The sequence below is a fragment of the Pelmatolapia mariae genome, linkage group LG12 (assembly GCF_036321145.2).
Source record: "Pelmatolapia mariae isolate MD_Pm_ZW linkage group LG12, Pm_UMD_F_2, whole genome shotgun sequence".
Lineage (NCBI taxonomy): Eukaryota > Metazoa > Chordata > Actinopteri > Cichliformes > Cichlidae > Pelmatolapia > Pelmatolapia mariae.
Window position 1 is genome coordinate 2,512,498 of NC_086237.1, and position 19,982 is coordinate 2,532,479.

Genomic DNA, 19,982 nt, shown 5'->3' on the forward strand with positions numbered 1-19,982 from the left:
AAATGCATATCACTAAGCAAGGGAAAGTACCAGAGCACAAGGCCACCTGGGGAAGGACAGCGCATGCGTGTGTAAAGTACGAGGCGAACTGTCCAATGAAATGCTAGAAAATGTTTTATATATGGAAAAGCTTGAAAACACATGAAATCAATAGCAACACAGACAAATAGCAAAAGACTGCAAAATGACCATCAAATACTTAAAATAAATAAATTTTTCTGTCTGAAATTTTTCACCTTTAAAAATCAGATCAGTGTAGCTATATATTTAAACACAACACAAAGCCCATATCCATTCGAAAGAAACTAAATTACAGGGATACTTCTGCGCTTGCGTGAGGATTAGTCGGGCGGAAGTTGCTTTGATTGCGGAAGTGTACAGATGCTGTTGTAGGCGCAGCTCACTAACAATTAGCTTTGGGGCCGTAATTTGACCGTGTTTATTATCCACTTGTATGTAGTTCAGTGGGAGCTTCGGGTTCAGGTTCACGGCTCGATCAGGTAAGAAGGATGATGGCATTTGTACAGAGGTGGAGAGCTTTTTACCCGTTTATTAGAGGCTAACTTAGCGCAGGCTAACGCGACGTTTTTAAAGAGCTCGATCAGTTCAGTGACAGGGATACAGGGATCGATGGGAAAATATAGTGACACACAGGGAGTGTCGTGAAGTTTTTAAAGGAGGTGAAAGCAACCCTGAAGGTTGAATAGGCCATGACCGAGCTGGCAAATGGTTTGGATAAAAAACGAAGTCTGACACGACATATTTGTAATTTACCCGTTTCTATAAAGATCACACTGACTGTAAACATAAAAGTTACTGTCACTGTGGTTTTTATGTGTTACTTTCTCAAATACTGTCAATAAATTTTCTAAGGAATTTATTTATGTCAAGCAACTTATTCGTGTTTTTATTGCAGGTTAATTTTGATATTATATAGTTATATAGACTTAAAATACACAGTCATGTTGAGAAGTCCAATTTTTACCCGCATTTGATGACTGAATGCTTCTGAAGTTCTTGAGGGTTTATCTCAACTATAAAATTTAGTATCACACGCTGCCAACCCCTGCTGTGGTTGTGTCATCTCTTCGGCCTGTTTTAATTCTGTGTGAGTCTACAATAAGGGTAGATTACTTGATAATCATTTTAAAAGGTTTAAGGTTTCTCTAGGCTTTCTTGCTTAGAAGAAGAGTATTGGAGCCAAATGAAAAATAACACCTTTTTTAAATACATAATATCTTTAAGCCGTTTTTATAATCAGACACTTATTCATAAAGCAAATTTTGTTTACCAAAAATATCATCACGGGTAGTCACTTCCTACAGGCCTATTCTGAGTCTACAAAACAAGTTTCAATATTTTATGCAGATATCAGTGTTGTAATTGTTAATAAAGTTTAGTTTTTCTCCATGAATATCTCCTTAGTTTTATGTTCATCATCTACTTTATGTGGGCAACATAAATAATTTAGACTTAACAAAGCAGTGACTAAGTATGTGTTACGTAATATTACTAACTTGTTATATAGACCATATATAATATGGTCTATATATACATAAACAATTGTATTGGTTTTTTTTTTTTTTTTTTTTGGAGGGGGGGGGGACAAGACTGTTTGTGCAGCTGTGTATGGTAGAAAGAAAACGGTAGATAGCACCGGACACCGTGAACCACCAGTACCACCCCTCCTCTCCTTTTATCAGCGCCACACCTCTTGAGCTAAACTGTTAAGAAGTGGCCGCCTCTTTATACACTGTGTTTCTGTGCCTTCTAGCCAAGAAGCCATCATGGGAGAATCAATAGCAGCCATTTGACTGTTAGTCAGCATGCTGATGAAGCCTAGAGAACCTCGAGTCACACCAAATCGACCCTCCCAGCAGTTTTTTTTTCCCTAAATATATTCAGCAGCCAGTGATTTTTAGGCTGAGTTGTGGCCTTGATACTGAGGACACTGCCTCTTTGTGCTAGCGTATACGAGAGTCTGTGTTTCCTACATACTTACTGAATTAATTAACTTAAAATATACTCTATACACGCATAGTTTCCAGTGATGTCATTGTGAATTCCTAATAGAGTCATTTGTTAAAAACTCCAGCTGGATATGCCTTACTTTTTTTTTTTTTCAAGATTATTTCTTGCTGTTAACTTCTAATAAAATTTACATTTCCTTAGGACTCATGAAGGTTGTAGAGAGTTCTGAAAGAAGATGAAGCAGTGTCTGACATAAAAACTGTGAAACCAATGTGCAGCATTTTAGAGGTTTAAAGGGGGCCAACTAAATGTTCTCTTATTTATTCCCCACTCTAGTTAGCTCTGTAGTTTTGTTTTTTTACCATCTTAGACTTTCCAATTCCTGTTTGAGAATGAAAGTCTGACTCTGCACTGAAGAATCAGGTTTTTTTTGTTGTTTATACTTCATTTTGTTGTTTTTGGTTTGGTAGGTAAAGGTTAAGAGATGGATTATGCACACTTGAAACTGAAACGAGCTGAATAGCTGGACTACATACTTGTAGTTTTACAAAAATAAAATTACCGGCACATTTTTTCCTTCTGTTTTAGATACACAATGAACATGTGTAACTTAAAAAAGGAGCGGAAATATGCTTCTTTGTTTATCTTCCAAGTAGTGAAATTAATTTAATTTTAATTTTAGTCAAAATTCAATGTCTGATAATCTAGATGAGGGCAGCACAGTGATCTGGTGGTTAGCACCATCACCTCACAGCAAGAAATTCCTGGTTTCAATTTCCCGCGTTTGCCTCTTCTTTCTGTGCCTGTGTGGGTTCTCTCCATGTTAGCCTGATATACGTCTCTTCTGGACTGTTGCTTCCTCCCACAGACCAAAAGACATGCATGTTAGGTTAACTGATTCTGAAGTGGTCGTAGGCGGGAATGGTTTCTGTACATTATCCCTGCAATACATTACAATAATACAGCATTTTTGTAGCGTTTATGAAGTTGTCTAATTGTTTATAAAGTCTGGCACGGGGAAAAATGATCTATTAGCATAGCAAAAATAACCTACCAGATGATATTCAAAGCATGCTTTGTTTGAGAGAACAAAGTTATATTTTAAGGAGTTTTTGGAACTTCAAACCTCTGAATGTGCGTACTACCAGGGAAAGTTTAGTGTTTCTGTGCATGGAGTGAAACTGTGGAACAGTTTGAATGTGGAGATAAGATTTGATCTTCATAAGAGACAAAGAAACAGAAAATGATGATTTTCCGTGAATGTTTCTGATTAGAAAGTTTTTATTTGGTGCTTATTTGGATTGCACAGTTAACTTATTAAAACTGGAGGTACCAGTTGGCTTTGATGTGTGGCATTATAGAGTCACAATGTGATAATAATTTGTACTATATGTGGTGATTATATTATATTAGAAAGATGTTTATTGTTATTATTGGGGTTTATATCAGTAAGAAATCTGGATGAACACCTGTGTTTTTGCAAATAAATCAAATTAGACGTAGCCTACTTTGGTAATAAATGAAACATTTAGCTGCATATTAGCTTTAAAAATGGTAAAAGTTTATATTGCAGACCAGTCTCGGTTTATTTTAGCTGTGAACCATTAACTGATCAAACTTACTCCAGCAGTGTTGGTGGTGAAAGCAAAAAAAAAAAAAGTCTGAACAATGTTAAATTCTTATTTTTTCCTTGGTGACTTTTTGGAACTATAACTTGGAGGACTTTTATATGTATACATCCATGCTACTATCAGCAATTCAGGTTCTGCCAAAGTAATAGGATAAGTCACCAGGTGAAGTATGTAGGCGCACTGCAAGTTCAAGATTCCTGAGCTAGATAAAATGATTCCACCGTGAAGCTTTGTTTTCTCTTTTAGTGACCACTTCATTTTTGTTGCCCTGTGATTCTAAACTCTGCCTTTATTAGTCCAGTTTTTTCTTTCTTATTTATTTATTTTAAGTAAAGTTTAGTTACAAGTTTAGCAACTTCACTGGTATTACACAGTATTTGAATAATTGTGTTAAATTGTCTTTTTCTCAGTATTACCAAAATAATCACGATTAGCTTTACCTCCAAGTCAGAATTCAGATTGACGGTGTGTTCAAAGGCTCTCGGATGTTTAAACCCGGCGTTATGAATGCACTATTGGCTTAAAGATTCCACTGAGTCAGCCTGTTTCTCCAGTCTTACAGGTTGAGCCGCCGTGATGGCCGATCACACTGATGTCAGCCTGCAACCGGAGGAGCGCGTCCGCGCCCTGACCAAGAAGGGCAGCTCGGTGGAGATTAATGACGACATGCCCCCACGCCGCTACTTCCGCTCAGGCATGGAGATGATCCGCATGGCTAACATCTACACGGAGGAGGGCAACATCGAGCATGCCTTTGTCCTTTACAATAAATATATTACGTGAGTGTCTTTTCACATTTCTGTCCATATTGACTGAAATAAGCTGAAGGAGTTTACGTAAAGACCCCCCTCGAGAGTTTTCTGACCTTTATGGGTCTTGATTTTTTTTTTTCCCCCTCCTAAGGCTCTTTATAGAAAAACTTCCCAAGCATCGGGATTACAAGACAGCCAACATTCCTGAGAAAAAGGACACACTAAAGGTGGTCATCCAGTTTTATTTTGTTTGGTTTTTTGCATTACTAATTGTTTTCAAGGAAAGTTTGACACTTACTTCATTCTGATTAATCTACAGAAACTGAAGGATGTTGCGTTTCCTCAGGCTGAGATTCTCAAAAAGGCTCTACTGAAAAGATTTGAACAGGAATATGCTCAATATCTTGTCAAAAAGGTGAGCTGAAACACTCTTTTGTGAATTTACACCCTTGCATCACATTGCTGCATTAACCTCCTAAGACCCGAACTCTTTCATGGCATGCTTTTTTAAATTCTCTTTGCTATTTGGGCTGTTTGGGACCTGATGAATGTAAAAACAAAGAATTTCCAGTTTTCTTTTTTTTTTTTTTTTTTTTTACCTGATTTTATCTCTGACAAAAATAAGATTGACATATGAGGACATTTGTTTTAAATTTCAATAGAACATTTGCAGTATAATGTCCTCGTAAGTGGTTATCAGGCCCTTGTAGAGTAAAATTTTGTATTTTGGTCTAGACATCCCAAAATGTGATGTCCACATATGTGGACGCCAGGTCCAAGGAGGTTAAGTCACACTGGAAAAGTTTAAGAGATTAGAAGTAATTAAATAAAAAACAATTTACATTTAAAGTCCATAAGCAGGTGAATCATTAACAAGCCCCACAGTAACCTCATATCACAGTTCATTAATATGCACCTGAACTGACCTTGAATAGTCAATCAGTAGCAGTTCATGTGCCACACAAACTGTTCTACAACAAACTTGTTTCATCATCAAGAAGATCAATACATTTAATCTCGCAGTTTAAAAAAGGACCAAAAAGAGAAACCACGGCTGAAACTAAGCCAGTATGTGATGTGTTTGCTACATGCTCAGAAAGAGGAGGAGGAGGTGTTGGCGCGGGAGCAGTCCAAGCAGCGAGCGCTGGACGCAGAGCGGGAACGTGTGGCTGAGATGCAGCGGCGGCAGCGGGAGCAGGAGCAGTTCAGTGCCTTTGAGGAGATGATCCGCCGCCAGGAGTTGGAGAAGGAGCGCCAACGAGTGCTTCTGGAGTTTGCCACTCCGGCTGAGCCTTCCTCTGACACACCCCTCATCCCAGGCATCCAGGGCCCCCCGTTAGTCTCCCCTACCTTTCCTCAGATCCCAGGAGAACTGTCCAACCACCCTCCCACATCCATCGGCACACCCACCACTGGCCCGCCCAGCTTTGACCGCTCACTCAAGCCGGGGTCTCTGGTCAGCCCGGGGAATAACAGTGAGTTCATTCTTTTGTGTCACGGTGGGCTGGCCTTCACAGGATTTAAAGCGCTGCCCTGCTCCTGGGTGAAAGTATTTATTCCTCTGAGCTGATTTCTTTCCCCCCTGACCTACTTAATTTCGTTTGTTTGTTTGTTTGCACCATGACTTGTTTCAGAATCTCACAAGAGTCTAACTTTCCCATTCAGCTTTTGTGTATGGTCTCTGCAGATACAATGGTGGATGCCCTTCGGCAGTTGGCTGTTCCTGCTGAGTTGTGCCGGAGCTTTCTGAGGTTGGCTGAGGCCAACACAAGCAGAGCTGTAGAAACTTGTGGCATCCTATGTGGCAAACTGGTAAGAAGCTGGAACAGTGTAGCTATGCTGGAGTGATAGCACTGAAGTAGAAAAATGACTTTAAATAAATGCTTTTATGCAGCCCTTGAGCCCAGAGGTGCTAAATGTTGTGTCAATAATCCTGAGGCTGTGAACGTTTTATGAATGTGGATTTTAAATGAAACAACAGTTGATGTCCCTCCTCAGAGGTTTAGAAGATAATTTGACTCTTATCTCGTTGCTCTTTGGCTACTCTGCCCATTGTTTACATTATATCATTTGCTGGTGGGGTTAACTTCAAGCTCTTTCCACTTTTTTATGAGCATGAGTGAGCGTTTTTGCTAGCAGCTGCTCTGTAAGTGCTCAGTGTTAATTTTGTGCAGGCAGTGGCCTTGGGTAGCACTTTGGCAGACAGCAGGACATGCATAATTTAAAGGAGTGTAAAAGCAAGACGCTTTTTGTGTTTGGTCCAGACCAGAAATGCGTTTACTGTGACCCACGTCATCGTACCAAAGCAGTGCGGCGGACCGGACTATTGTGACACGGAAAACGAGGAGGAACTCTTCCTCATACAGGACCAGTATGATCTCATCACACTCGGCTGGATACATGTGAGTAAAAGATGGGCAGGTTGGCGTCAGTGCTGACGAATAATCAGAGTCACTCACACCAATCAGCTTAGCTTATAAACTTTATTCAAAGAATAGATTAAAACATTACTCACTGAAATTTTAAAAGAAGAGCATGTCAGAAGAGAAAAATATAAATGCGTGTAAATTATAGGAGTAAAATCAGGCATAGATGATAAATAAGACGATAACCAGAAGATAAAGACGTCACCAAAGCCACTCTGTAAAATGTCTTAAAAAGGAGGTCACTGTGAGGTAATCCTCTGTGTCTGATTTCACACTAAAATAGATTTTCCTCATGTGTTCACGAGGGCTGAGGGGAAAAGGTATCGTAATATTTTGTGTGGTGATATTGTATTAATACAACAACACCAAATATTAGCATTGTATTAAATAAATAAAATACTCTGTGAATACTGCAAATAAGAGCGCTCACCTCATACTGAGATTCTTCCTAACTCAGAGCAAACCAATGGCTCAGTCACACGAGTAAAAATATAACTGCAACCTCATTGCATCTACAAAAACAGGTCAACTGATAGGAAGCAACCTTTCTGAGAATAGCGACAAGAACAGGAAGAAGCAACGCTCAAATATGAAGCTAAAATTGAGGACTGTTTAATGGAGGCTGTCAAAAACTGTCTAAACAGAGGCATTAGAAACCACCCATCACATTCTTCAGTAATGAATCGTACTTTAATGCTGCTTAACTGTGTGGAACCTCGTATCAACCAAAGTGCCGAGTAGGTACTAAAACCTGCCGCCTAATGTAAAACTGTTCACTGTTCACTTATTGGTTTCGAATTTGTATTTGTTCAGGTGTATAGTTAAACCTTTTTTTAGACATTCTGACCTGCATAAACTACAGTTTGGCTCACAAGAAGAAGTCCTCATGGTTACCACTGGTCCTGTTCTGCTGTGTAATGAGCACTGAAGTAAACTGAGGTCTGCCCTCTGTGTTTCCCAGACTCACCCCACACAGACAGCCTTCCTGTCCAGCGTCGACCTCCACACGCACTGCTCCTACCAGATCATGCTGCCAGAGGCCATCGCTATAGTCTGCTCGCCTAAATTCAACGAGTGAGTGGGAGAACTCAGTGTCCTGTCTTTACAAACTACGGGATGTTTTTTTTGTCTTTTTCTGTGATCTAACCGTGTGTGTGTGTGTGTGTGTGTGTGTGTGTGTGTGTGTGTGTTTCAGAATTGGCTACTTCAGATTGACAGATCGGGGAACAGATGAGATTTCCACATGTAAACAGAAAGGGTTTCATCCTCACAGCAAAGAGCCACCTCTATTTACAGTAAGTATATCTGTGCTGTGAAGCCATAGATGCAGTGTTGTCGCAAATGGAAAGAATTTGTATCGCTAAAGAAAATGATGCAATTTCTGGTGATATTGAAGTTATATAGATGATTTAGGATTATAGAAACAAATTTACCTGTAAGTGGCACAAAAAAGGAAAAACACTAAAGCATCCTATAATTAACTGGTGGCTTTTATTGAGAACATCTTGCATTTTTCTGTGCATCCAGATTATTTTCTATAACTCCTATAACTGGAGTTGCATTTTATTTTGAAAATCCTAAAGTGTTTAAACAGGATTATAATTTCCAATGACTAACTGGAGTCTTTTATCTTTCGAAGGATCGTTAATAATGATGTAAAAATAATCTCATCTTGACAGACTGAGTGACTGAGCCTCACCACTTCCCCTGGAAACTTATTTTACTTGCCTCTAACCAGCCAGTTGTAACAAGGAAAAGTATTGGCCTCACACCAAATGACTATTAAAGTGATTTCAGTGTCGCAGTAAAACCTCAACGGTCTAACTAAAGCTGTAGTGGGATTGCATCATCATCATCTGCTGTTTGGTGGTCAGGAAACTGAGTCTTTTTCCTGTCTTGGCGTTCCAATAAAGTCAGCCATGTTTAACATTATTTGAAGTTTTCAAAGTCTGCGCTCTCTCTATGCCGTGCCCACATTCTGCCAGATTTTTTTTTATTTTTTAAAGCTCTTTTATCTTTATTTAGAACAAACTACTCCACACAAAACTGCAGGTGTGGCCAAAAGCTCCTTCCTTGTTTCTGCTCCAGTTTTTCTGCTTGTAAATTTCCACTATGTGCATGATGGGAAATAAGCTCAAAAGGAATCCAACTGTAGTCTTGCAAAAAGTAAACATGTTTGTAACGTATGACTAAAAACTCTGACGTGCCTGTTTTTTTTTAAAGTGCCAGGGTGGTATGGAGGTAGATGCAACACTCCAGTATAAAGATCTGTTTCGAAATAAATGTCCCACATTTGCTTCCCGCAGCTGTAGAGTACAGTTTATCTTCCCTACAGATAAATGTACTGTGCACAGTTTTCTGTGGAAAGTCGTATATGATTTTTGGGACGGGCAGGGCTTACTGCCAAAAAAGTGCAGATGAAGTGATGACCAAGGGTTTAGTGTTGCTTTTTCTTTCTCCCTTTAATGAGATATTTGGGTCACTTTTAAAAGGTCAGTTAACTCAAAGAGTACTCAAATCTACTTAATAGGAGGCGTTTTCTTATATTTACTGCAGTATCTCAGTCAGATTAAAGGTTCATAGAGAAAAATAAAACAGATTTATTTTCATGTCATCTTAAATAGATTTGATTATTACTTTTTCAATAAAATAACTTAAACATATTAACACATTTCTCTAACATGTGAAAAATCCCAGGATCCAAACAAGGAGGAGACACAAATCCAGCCTCAGGGAGTCGCAAGCTTAGTGTCCTCACAATGGCCGTCCCAAAGGCGGATAGATGGGAGGGTTGCATCAGGAAGGCCATCCGGTTTTAAATCTGTGCTAATCTGTGGGCTGGATAACTTTCATCAGATCAAACTACCAAAATCTTCCTGAGAATTGATTTTTTTTATTTATTTCATCAGTAATGAGAGCCTCATCACTGAGCCTGTGCATAAAAACTGCATGTATAGAATCAAATCTGTTTAAAAAAAACAAAAGCTTGAGAAATCTGATTATTTTTGTCCCAAAATAGAATTTAAAAGGATTTTTCCACAAGTTATTTGTGTGCAAACATGTGATATTACAGCTTTATGAATGGCTCACTGTCCACATCTTTGGCCAACAGCATGCCAATTAATGTTAAGAGAGCGTAAACCAAGAAATAAATATTTCAAAAGTACTTTGCTATGATCACAAGGAGATGTATATCTGCCGCCACATGAAACGTCTGCTGTGATTCCCAGTCCAGCTCTTATTTGGCTCTGCTGGGGGTGGGGGGTTACTGTACTCTTCCTGGAGTACCGTACCCCACAGTGGCTAACTGTGTGAGCATGTCACTGAAATGTGTTTCTCCTTTTTCAGCACGCCGGACATGTCACCATCACTGATGGCACCGTGTCCATGATGGATTTGCGGTGATCTCGTTCCTTTTTTTTTTCACCAAAACACTCACAGACTGTTTTATCAAGCTGGGGAAAAAACACTCATTTTTATTTTCAGGGCGGTTCTGAGCAGATGCTGGCCGCGAGTTTACCATAATTATGGACCTCTGTTGTTCTCAAAGAGAACAACGCTGCAGACGTTTTTCTTTTTATTATGTTTTTTGTTCTGTTAAGAAGATAATCCACATATTGTTGCACTTTCCAAACAAGCAACTGCGATCCAGCTAAAGGACTGGCTCTTGGGGCCCTTTGTTTCTGTCAGTGTGTGGTGTACTTCTTTCCTTTTGTCATTAATAAAAATGTTTGTTCATCAGTGAGAGACGCACGTCTGGTAACCCAAACCTTTCTTGCACCATCGTCACATTTTGGTTTCTGCCTGAAGGATAACGTGCCAAGGATGAGAACATAAACTTGTTTTTGAGATTTTCAGTGTGCAAGATGAAGTCCAGTGTGGAGTTTTTAATTTATTCAATGTTCTTTTAAATGAGTGATGAGAGAAGTGAAAGCAAGTTGTAACTCAGGTATGCAGGCAGTGCTTGTGTTGCTGCGCTGTATTCTATTTTTATACCCCATCACTCCAGATCATCCTCTACCGTTAAAGGTGTCTGTGTGAAGTTTAAAAACGTCCTTATTGTTTCTTGGATAAAGGGTTGGTAGATCTTTATCATGTGTTCACATTTCAGAGGACAAGTGTGCAATCTGAATGTACCTGAATGCTCCACATTACAACATTTTACTAACCACCAGGCCCTGGATCATGCCTCTGTAACCAGTTTTGTTTGCTCCCTTCTCTTGTTAGAAGTCAATGATTAGCCATAATTACGAAATTAATTGCCAAGAAAAGAATAAACTTGTGGATGAATTTATCCTGTATTGTCTTGTTATGTTTGTACACTGAGAAATGATGTCAGAAATAAGAGATGCAGCTACACAGAGTGCAAGAGGAAAAAGAAGATGAAGACAAATACGTGTCCAAAGCTCGGACAGGACGGGACTTTTCTGGACGATTCAGCGGATTTGTAATGAAGAAAATTGATCATTTCACATAAGTGAGCCTGTAGTTTGTGAAAACGCAGGCAGTTTGGTAAGTTCAGTGATATGAAGCCTTCTACTAAGAAGAACCCAAAATAGTGGATCAAAATCGAGCAGACCCATGAGGAACGAATAAAATGCTTTCCAAAAGTATAGAGGGTAAGCACAGGTTTTACACACGCTGTTTTTTCTGGAAACAGACTGTCTGACAAATTAGGCAACTGAAGGAAAGTTTGTGTTTTTTATGTAAACATAAACTCTTCAGTTAGAAATTGTCTGAGAATCTTGTGGATAAATCAGTTTTAAATCTGGCGTGGAGGTCACCTTATATTCCACTTTATAAAGCTGAAAACGTGTCTGATCTGTGCCTTGCAGATAGTGCTACCGTGCCAAGTGCGTAAATGCGCACATAGCTTTTGTTTGGCTCCAGGTTAAGATCATTTGACATTTGGCTCTGTATCTTCCTTGTATCAATCTACTGGCAAAGCAGTTACAGTGTGCGTGGACGCGACCCCATCTCTGACACAGGCAGCGGAAGTTAGTAACAACTTGTCAGCCTGTTAAAAATATTTATTAAAATATTTTGTTTTTGTGACCCTGTCTCTCTGGCTTATGGCAGCTTGAATATGCTCAAATGGATAATAATAATGATAATAATACATTTTATTTATAGGCGCCTTTAAGACCCTCAAGGTCACCTCACAATAATACAAGAACAATAGCAGCAATAAAATATAATAAACATAGCAACAAAAAAAATTTGACATAAGGGTAAAAAAAAAGCAGCAAAAATTGATTGGTGTTTTTATTTTGTATGACTATGATTTATCACATAAAAATTATGATCAACCTGTTTTGTGTAACATTTCAAGTGCTCTTATGAGCCCCAGTAGATGCTCTCTCTGCTCAACGTAAATTCTGCTAAGTGTGCTTTGCAGTCCCCAAAAGTAAAATAGATGAACTGCAGGCTCACAGAATGAATGAGAAAACAGTTTTTCAACTGTGACATAAAAAGACATAGAACACAAAATTGTTGATTTAAAAAATACAGTATGATACAGTGTGTCTGAGGGAACTCCAAATTAGGCTGTGGTTGTCACCCTTTCATTTTACTTCAATGATGGTAAAACAAACAAACAAACAAACAAACAAACAAACAAACACTGTTTTTACATATTTCATAAAATTCCTACAATTTATCTCTACAGAGAGTCACAATACTCTATTTCTGACCGAACTACATGATTTTGTATAGCCCCTTATTTAATTGTTTTGTTTTTTCAGTAAAGCGTTTTTCAATGCTTAAAATGTTTTTACCGGACTGTCGATAGGGGGCAGCAGAGTGCAGCTGTTACATACGGTGTACAGTTAATCACGACGAAGACAAAGAACGTAAACAGGAAGATAGGAAAGGCACACAGTGGTTATTGCGTGTTATTGTCTTAATATTTTATTTTGTGACTGAGGATATTTCTTCAGACCTGCAAAATCAGTCAAAATGGGGAAGCGACAGCACCAGAAAGACAAAATGTAAGCGTGAGCATCAAACAGCTCTGAAACGGGCTTGTTTGGCCACCGTTAGCACTTAAGAAGCTAGTAGCAAGCTAACCCACATTAGCGTATTGAGTGTTGCGTTACTACCAGTTTAAAGTGTTATAATTAAAGTTGTATCGTTGCCTTTGTTGTCTCACCTGTGTTTTGTTTAACCCTTACAGGTACATCACATGTACAGAGTACACGAACTTTTATGGAGGAAAACGAGCAGGTGAGCTGATTTTCAGACTAACTGGTTAAAACCAGCGTCTGTGGAGACACTGTTCATGTTATTTATTTATTTTTGTCTTTTATATAAGTTTATACAAGTTTTTGCAGCGTCCTTTCAGACTACCTCACTAAGCTTTAACACAGGCGTGTTCAGAAGGGTTTCGCCTTTAAGGGAATTCAGTTTTATGCTGTTTGTTGTTTTTGGGGCTTTAGTTTGTTTAGCTGCTTGAAATCATGTTTCTGAATTGATTTTTATATATATATATATATTTTTATCATTGAGTCATATTTAATTGCACGGATTACAATATCTATAGTTAATCGTTATAAGTAATGTTATATTTGGTAAGTATGGCTAAAGTACTGTAAATGAACCAGAGCCTCTGAAGGTAAATCAAATCAAATCAAATCACTTTTATTGTCACATCACATGTGCAGGTACACTGGTACAGTACATGTGAGTGAAATTCTTGTGTGCGAGCTTCACAAGCAACAGAGTTGTGCAAAATACAATAATGTAAAACAAGCAAAATATAAAAATGGCTAATCTAAAAAGTAATAAATATATGTACAATATGTAAAGGTATATACATTACTGAATGTAATGGTAAAAAGTGCTGAGGACTGCTCTACTTGATCGGGGGTTTGTCAGTGGTTTTTAGTCCTTAAAAATGAAACTGATTTTTACTTGTCTTACATTTTCTTTGTGTATTTACTTTCCAGAAATCCCACAAGCAAACTTCAGACGGCTTCCCTTCGACCACTGCAGGTAACAGGAGACTCGTTTATTATGAGAAGAGGCACCTTAGAAAGCGACAAAAGAGTAAAGTGATAGAGGAAAAGAGAAGGATGGTAGTGAAGCCTGCTGTGATGTGTAGTTTGGAGATGGTGGCACTGACAAAAAGAGAGGAGGCAAAGCTGAAGATGCTAGACTGTTTTAATTGGGGGTGAGCAGGATTTGACAGGATTAGAAATGAACACATCAGGTTAAGTGATTTGGAGACAAAGGTAGAGAGGCAAGGCTGAGATGGAGATGATTTTAAAGAAGGAGCTGTCAGGGAGATGGAAAAGAGGAAGACCATAGAGATGTTTTCTGGATGTAGTGAAGAAGGGCATGCATAGAGTTGGTGTGACAGAGCAGGATGATAGAGAGAGGGTAAGATGGAGTCAGATGATTATTGTGGAGACCCCTAAAGGGAGCAGCCAAAAGAAGAACATGATGATGACGACCAAGAACAGGCACTTTAGAAAAAAAATTGCCGGCCAACCCATTACACCTTTAGAAGACAGTTAGATAATGTCTTTGCTGGTAAATCTGCATCTGAACATGTTTTTGTTCAATAGCTGTAAACGACTGAGTATTTGTTGTACTGTTTGGGGGTCCAGCCTGGCGCCTGAATGGCTTTGTGAAGTGTGAAAACTGCAGTGAAGTCACTGACATCTCAAATTTTTCTCCGCCTCACCTGGTGAGGCGATGTTAGAAAAATTGCAGTGTCTAGAAAGTTAGAATCATTTCTAGATTTCTCCAAATTATCATAAAGAGCAAAGTAAATAATTATAGTTATTTTTTAAAGAGATTCCAGGCTGTTCATCTATTTTGCAAATGCATTAAATTTAAACCTGTATTTCTTATAATATTAAAAGAAGGATGTTTTATTATGCAGTTGTTTGGTCCCTTTGGGAACAAATTGTTCTCTTAGTACTGGCAGGTGACTTATTAGGAAGGGAAGGAAAATTGAACTAATTTTAAACCCCATGTATAGAATCAAATCCTGCTCTGTTCAGAAACTGCTTTTTTTGTTTGTTTGTTTTTAAAGTACGTCATAGCTTTGTTCCCATCAGTTCATACTGACAGAGTATGACCAGTTCCCCTGACAAACATCTGGGTGGCCAGTTTTTAGCTCTTGTTCCCCAACTTGCAGCTGGAAATGTTTAAACTCAAACTCCCTTCTCCATCTCAACATTTGCATGAGTCACTTATTTTTTTTTTTTTACCTTATTTGATTAGTAATTTTTTTTTTCCCATTTTACTGTTTGTATTTTTATTTATCATTACATCATTTTATTTTTATTCACTGATTGGTGCTTTTATATTGGTGGATATTGTACTTTACAGCATATTTTATCTAACCTTTTTAAACATTTTTAAGTGAATTGAATTTTTCCTAATTTAATTTGAATTCCTTATTATAGTATGTTATTTGCTTTGCTTTGTTAACTCTTGTTATGTCTTTTTATTGGTTTGTTGTCATCTGTGAATAATTTTGAGTTGTACTGACCTGCCTGAAAGATGCTATACAGACGAACGTTGGTTAATTGATGAGCTGAAGTGAGTTTGACACTTGTGCCGTGACATATTTCAGCTTGTCCCTTCAGCCATTTGAGTATCCTGTCTGCACTGAGGAGGGAGTCGTCTTCGACCTGCTGTGAGTAAATGTCTGATGCCTTTAAGTGTTCACATAACACCCACAGTAGCCAGGCAGATCTTGGAAGAAGATATTGGAAGAAGCTCTGAGTGTGTACTGCGAGGCAACATTAATGGACAGTTTTCAGTGTATTTAACCCCGGCTGGATTAGAACATATGCTGAACACATAACCTCCTGCTGTATGTTCAGAGTTTTGGTTTAAAATCATCCAGAAGCGGCACAAATGTAGTGATTCTTTTCCTGATGACATGCTCTAAGCATGATAAATTAAATAGTCTATGCTGAAGGAATAGATATTATACATGCAGTTTCATCGGCTATATCTTATTTCTGCCACTTGATGAAGCTGTACAGAAAAGTTGCAGAAGCGCAAACTTTATGTGTCTTGTTTCAGTCATTAAGTTGTTGCAGTGAAAATATGGCTTTATCAAGCCAGCTAACACAAAGGAAGCTTGGATATGTCACACTTGCCTTAATTCTGTTAAATAAAACCAATCAAATATCAGTTTTGTTTCAGTTTTGGCTTATGAAGGTGATTTTTCTTTTCTTTTTTTTTTGATGATTTATCTGATGTGCGACTTGACATCTCACTTGGCATAAATAATTTTGCACAACATAATGTATCTCTTACATATTTTTGCATCTCCTTTCTTGCTTTTAGCATAACCTAAAAAATGATTTACTGTGTACTTCCTGTTTTAGGAGCATTGTTCCGTGGATTAAGAAGTATGGTACAAACCCGATCTCTGGAGAGGTGAGGAGACAACGATTCCTTCATGATCTAACTGCTCCATAAGCTGCTCTCATTTACAGAAATTGTGGTTTTAATCATCCAACGCAAAAAGAAATGAACACAATTTTCTATAAAAACATGACCTTAAATATTAGCCGAGGAAGCCAATTATAAAAGCTGGAGGTGGAATTCAATAGCTTAGAGTTGGGTTAGCTTGACCTTAAGCTGTTTATAAATTTTAAATTCAGAAGAATATCAAGTTTTTACCTTGACCCTGCAAGGCAAACATGTTATTTACCGCTGTAGCGGTCACTGTCTTACAATGATAAGAATAATATTTAGGGTAAGGCTGTGTATAACATGTTATTATTATCTTTATAACCAGTTCAGCTCCTCTTTCACATTCAAGCTTTTATTATAAGTAAGAGAAAGATGCTGCTCACAAATACAGTGTTAATGCCGGACATTTTGTTTAAAGTTAACAAGTATAGTTATCAGTGATGAATATATACAGCACATCTGTATCTCCAAAAGTTGATTCTGTTCATCTGGACGTAGCGTTGTCAGTGGGAGAAACGTTTCGTCACTCATCCAAGTGACTTCTTCAGTCTCAGCTGACTGCAGGTTTCCCCAAACCTTATAAACAGTACATTTGCATAATGACTGAAACCAGCCCACTGAAGGAACAATGGGCTGGGAGGTCAGTTCCTTGATCATTAATATGCAAATTCTCATGAACATTGATCAACAACCACTGAACAAAGCCCACTGATCAATGGCCATGAGTACCATTCACAGTCAGTTGGGGAATGGCTGCAATCACAGCATTGTAAGATGGCGAAAGATGTACCCTTAGGCCCCCTCCTCGATTCAGAGTCTTTCCCTTTTCACATAGAAGAAGTCACTTGGATGAGTGACGATACGTTTCTCCCATTGAAAACGCTACGTCCAGATGAACAGAATCAAATTTTGGGGATTAACTTACCTGGATGATTGAGAATGCATCAAGAAGCACATCTGTACAATTTCCCCCATGTCACAGCTGGAAACTGATCTCTGTAAGATGATCCATTTGTGGTTGTACTTGTAGCACAAGCACTGTTGTACAGTTTGAGAAGAAAATTTTTTCTTTTCTTCCACAGAAACTGGAAGCAAAGTCCCTCATCAAACTGAACTTGGCCAAGAACAATGATGGTAAATAATCTTACGCTTTGATGCACCTCAGGCACAACAAAATGCATGTAGAAGAAATTTAATACTGTCTTTAGCCTAGTTTGCCAGGTCATAGTCACTGAAATCATGCAGGTTTTAGTTTTCTTTTAAATCCACGCTTTTCTTACTGCTTTGCTTTGTGTGAGGGGAACCTTAAAAAAGAAAGCTTGACTTAAAAGGGGTTGGAGGAATAAGAACCCAAAAAAGCAAGTGAGGGGAGAAGATGTGATATAATTCAGCAGAGGATTGCATGAGGTACTCGTTGACTTCTTGAGTGGATTCAGCCCCTGGCAGCAGATTGGACTCTGCTGCTCAGCCTGCTGCTCTCTCACTTTTTTTTTCTTTGCTTCATTTTGTTCCAGGAAAGTATCACTGCCCTGTTCTGTACAACGTCTTCACAAATAATTCTCACATTGTTGCCAACAAGGTCACCGGGAATGTGTTTTCTTATGAGGTCAGTGAACTCGCGCTCTTGCTGCATTGATCCTCTCGATGATGCTTTTCAGACAGAAATCGATGTCTAAAATTACGCACATGGAGAAAGAGATGATATTGATTTTGGTCTTGGTGTGATACAGTGCAGATGCTCAGCCCACATGGTCTTACAAGATGCTGCCTTACATCACACAGAATTAGCTGAGTGCAAAAAATCTCTCTCCAAACAAAAAACAGTGTTCTTCTGTTTATTTTTACAGATGAATTCCACAAAGTGTTGTTCATTCAGTTGTAGTGATACTAAGCTTGTGTTAAACTTAAAGGAAACACATATAATTTAATTTTACCTGCTGCCCAAGTTTGTTTTCCTTATGACCAACAGAGGCTTGTCTTTCTAATATTTCTGTTTTCATGCAGGCAGTTGAGCAGTTAAACATTAAGACCAAAAGTTTTAAAGATCTGCTCACAGATGAACCCTTCACAAGAAAAGATATTATAACTCTTCAGGTGAGATGTTGTTTTACGATTTTTATCCACCTACACAATGAAAGAGTACTTTTATTTGAGGAACAGAGACATTGTTTTCTCTTCTTAGGACCCCACAAACCTGGATAAGTTCAACGTCTCCAACTTTTTCCATGTAAAGAACGACCTGAAAGTGTTGGACCCAGGTGAGCTATCAGTATTTTTCTGGTGATGGGTAATTCTCGAGTTATATAAATGTGCTATGGTAAAATCATCCATTTTCTCTTGCTCTTTCTGGCATGTTTCAGATGAGGAAAAGGCTAAGCAGGACCCAGCATACCATCTGAAGACCACCAATCTGGAGACAAGGGAGACTTTAGCGGAGCTTTATAAAGAATACAAAGGGGATGAACTTCTGGCTTCCACCATGAAGGAGCCACAGGCCAAGAAGACGGACAAATTAAATGCTGTAAGAAAACCATCCTCACTATGATCCTTAAAGCCACTTTATAGCTCCTGGTTTCATCATTGCAAGGCTCCATGCGCAGCAATTCCTTTGTGACCACAGAATAGAATAGAAGAGCCTTTTATTGTCATTCTACATGTACAAGGAAATTATAGGTGCTCCACAACAACTGTGCAGGAGTTAAATATAAATAATAAGACAACAGAATAAATAACAGACAGGAGAAAATACAAACTAGAGAAAGGCAAACACTGGAGGACAAAGTGTTTGGAAGCAGTGGGAAGGACTTGGTCTGAGTATAGAGTCCGTGTGTGAGTGGCCTGAGTGATGAGGGTTATTCAGACCATGGCTCAGATTGGTGAGGTGGTGGGTACAAGGTGTCACCTATGTTGGCTCTAGTTTTCCTGAGACAGGAGGATCTGACGATGGTCTCGGGGCAGCAGAGGGCAGCCAGTGATTTTGGGGGCGGTGTTAATTACCCTCTGTCAGCCTTCCTGTTCTCAGTCGTGACCCCTGCGTACCAAACACCCAGGTAGGAGGAGCACACGCTCTCACTGAGGAGCAGTAGAAGGCCAGCAGCAGCTTCTGGTCCAGGTTCTTCTTCCTCAGGACACGGAGGAAGTGCAGCTGCTGCTGGTCCTTCTTTACCAGGGCGATGGTGTTGTGGGTCCTGGTGAGATCAGTGGATATGTGGGTGCCCAGAAACCTGAAGGTGGAGTCAGATTCCACCCGTTCTCCATTTGTAATGCAGACTAGAGCCTGACCACTATGGGATTTTTAAAACTGATGCCAATATTTAGTGATTTAAAAATCTGATATGTTTTCTTTCACATGTAAAAGCATAAACAGAGTTCCCTGATGCATGTGTAGTTATTTATTTACTTGTTCATGTTCTGCTTGACTCTTCCTGGAAATGGAGTTCCCCCTGATGGACAAAAGCATCAACCCTTCAAGATGGCTGAAGGGTGTTTCTCCCATTTCTTTTATAAATGCCGAGACACTAATTTATCTGCAATATTTAATACCAGTTAATATATTGGTCAGTCTCTAATTCAACACCTTCACCTTTTGGGTGGACTTAGACATCTCATCTGCTGCTGTTATCTGCAGCTGTCTGTGTACACAGGAGAGTTTAATCGCTAACTTAAGGTGATGTAGAGTCAAATGCCTGAAAAACCAAGTTGCTAGAAGTGACTTTAGTTAAAAAGATTAGATAATATATTTGGACAGCAGTCTCATA

General features: G+C 38.8%; 2 protein-coding genes across 2 annotated transcripts in view; both read left to right on the plus strand.

Moving 5' to 3' along the window:
* The first annotated feature begins 365 nt into the window (after positions 1–365).
* On the plus strand, positions 366–11,074 carry LOC134639445 (STAM-binding protein-like A). The gene is made up of 10 exons (XM_063490632.1): positions 366–500; positions 4,157–4,381; positions 4,506–4,581; positions 4,674–4,769; positions 5,451–5,829; positions 6,042–6,166; positions 6,619–6,756; positions 7,742–7,854; positions 7,976–8,075; positions 10,129–11,074. The coding sequence occupies exons 2-10, from the start codon at positions 4,179–4,181 to the stop codon at positions 10,183–10,185; spliced, it is 1,287 nt and encodes a 428-aa protein (XP_063346702.1). The 5' UTR covers positions 366–500; positions 4,157–4,178; the 3' UTR covers positions 10,186–11,074.
* Positions 11,075–12,622: 1,548 nt separating this feature from the next.
* Positions 12,623–19,982, plus strand: part of ppil2 (peptidylprolyl isomerase (cyclophilin)-like 2) — a 32,484-nt gene continuing 25,124 nt past the window's right edge. The window contains exons 1-10 of the mRNA XM_063490593.1: positions 12,623–12,770; positions 12,956–13,005; positions 13,728–13,773; positions 15,368–15,430; positions 16,134–16,185; positions 17,307–17,358; positions 17,739–17,830; positions 18,229–18,318; positions 18,407–18,482; positions 18,585–18,745. Coding sequence (XP_063346663.1) covers positions 12,739–12,770; positions 12,956–13,005; positions 13,728–13,773; positions 15,368–15,430; positions 16,134–16,185; positions 17,307–17,358; positions 17,739–17,830; positions 18,229–18,318; positions 18,407–18,482; positions 18,585–18,745 — 714 coding nt within the window. The 5' untranslated portion in view covers positions 12,623–12,738. The remainder of the gene's footprint in view (positions 12,771–12,955; positions 13,006–13,727; positions 13,774–15,367; positions 15,431–16,133; positions 16,186–17,306; positions 17,359–17,738; positions 17,831–18,228; positions 18,319–18,406; positions 18,483–18,584; positions 18,746–19,982) is intronic.

Excerpts from the sequence above, each read along its gene's own strand:
- LOC134639445 (XM_063490632.1), top strand. The coding sequence starts at position 4,179 with ATGGCCGATCACACTGATGTCAGCCTGCAACCGGAGGAGCGCGTCCGC. Across the intron at positions 6,167-6,618 it reads GCATCCTATGTGGCAAACTG|ACCAGAAATGCGTTTACTGT; the intron begins GTAAGAAGCTGG and ends TGTTTGGTCCAG. Across the intron at positions 7,855-7,975 it reads TGCTCGCCTAAATTCAACGA|AATTGGCTACTTCAGATTGA; the intron begins GTGAGTGGGAGA and ends TGTGTGTTTCAG.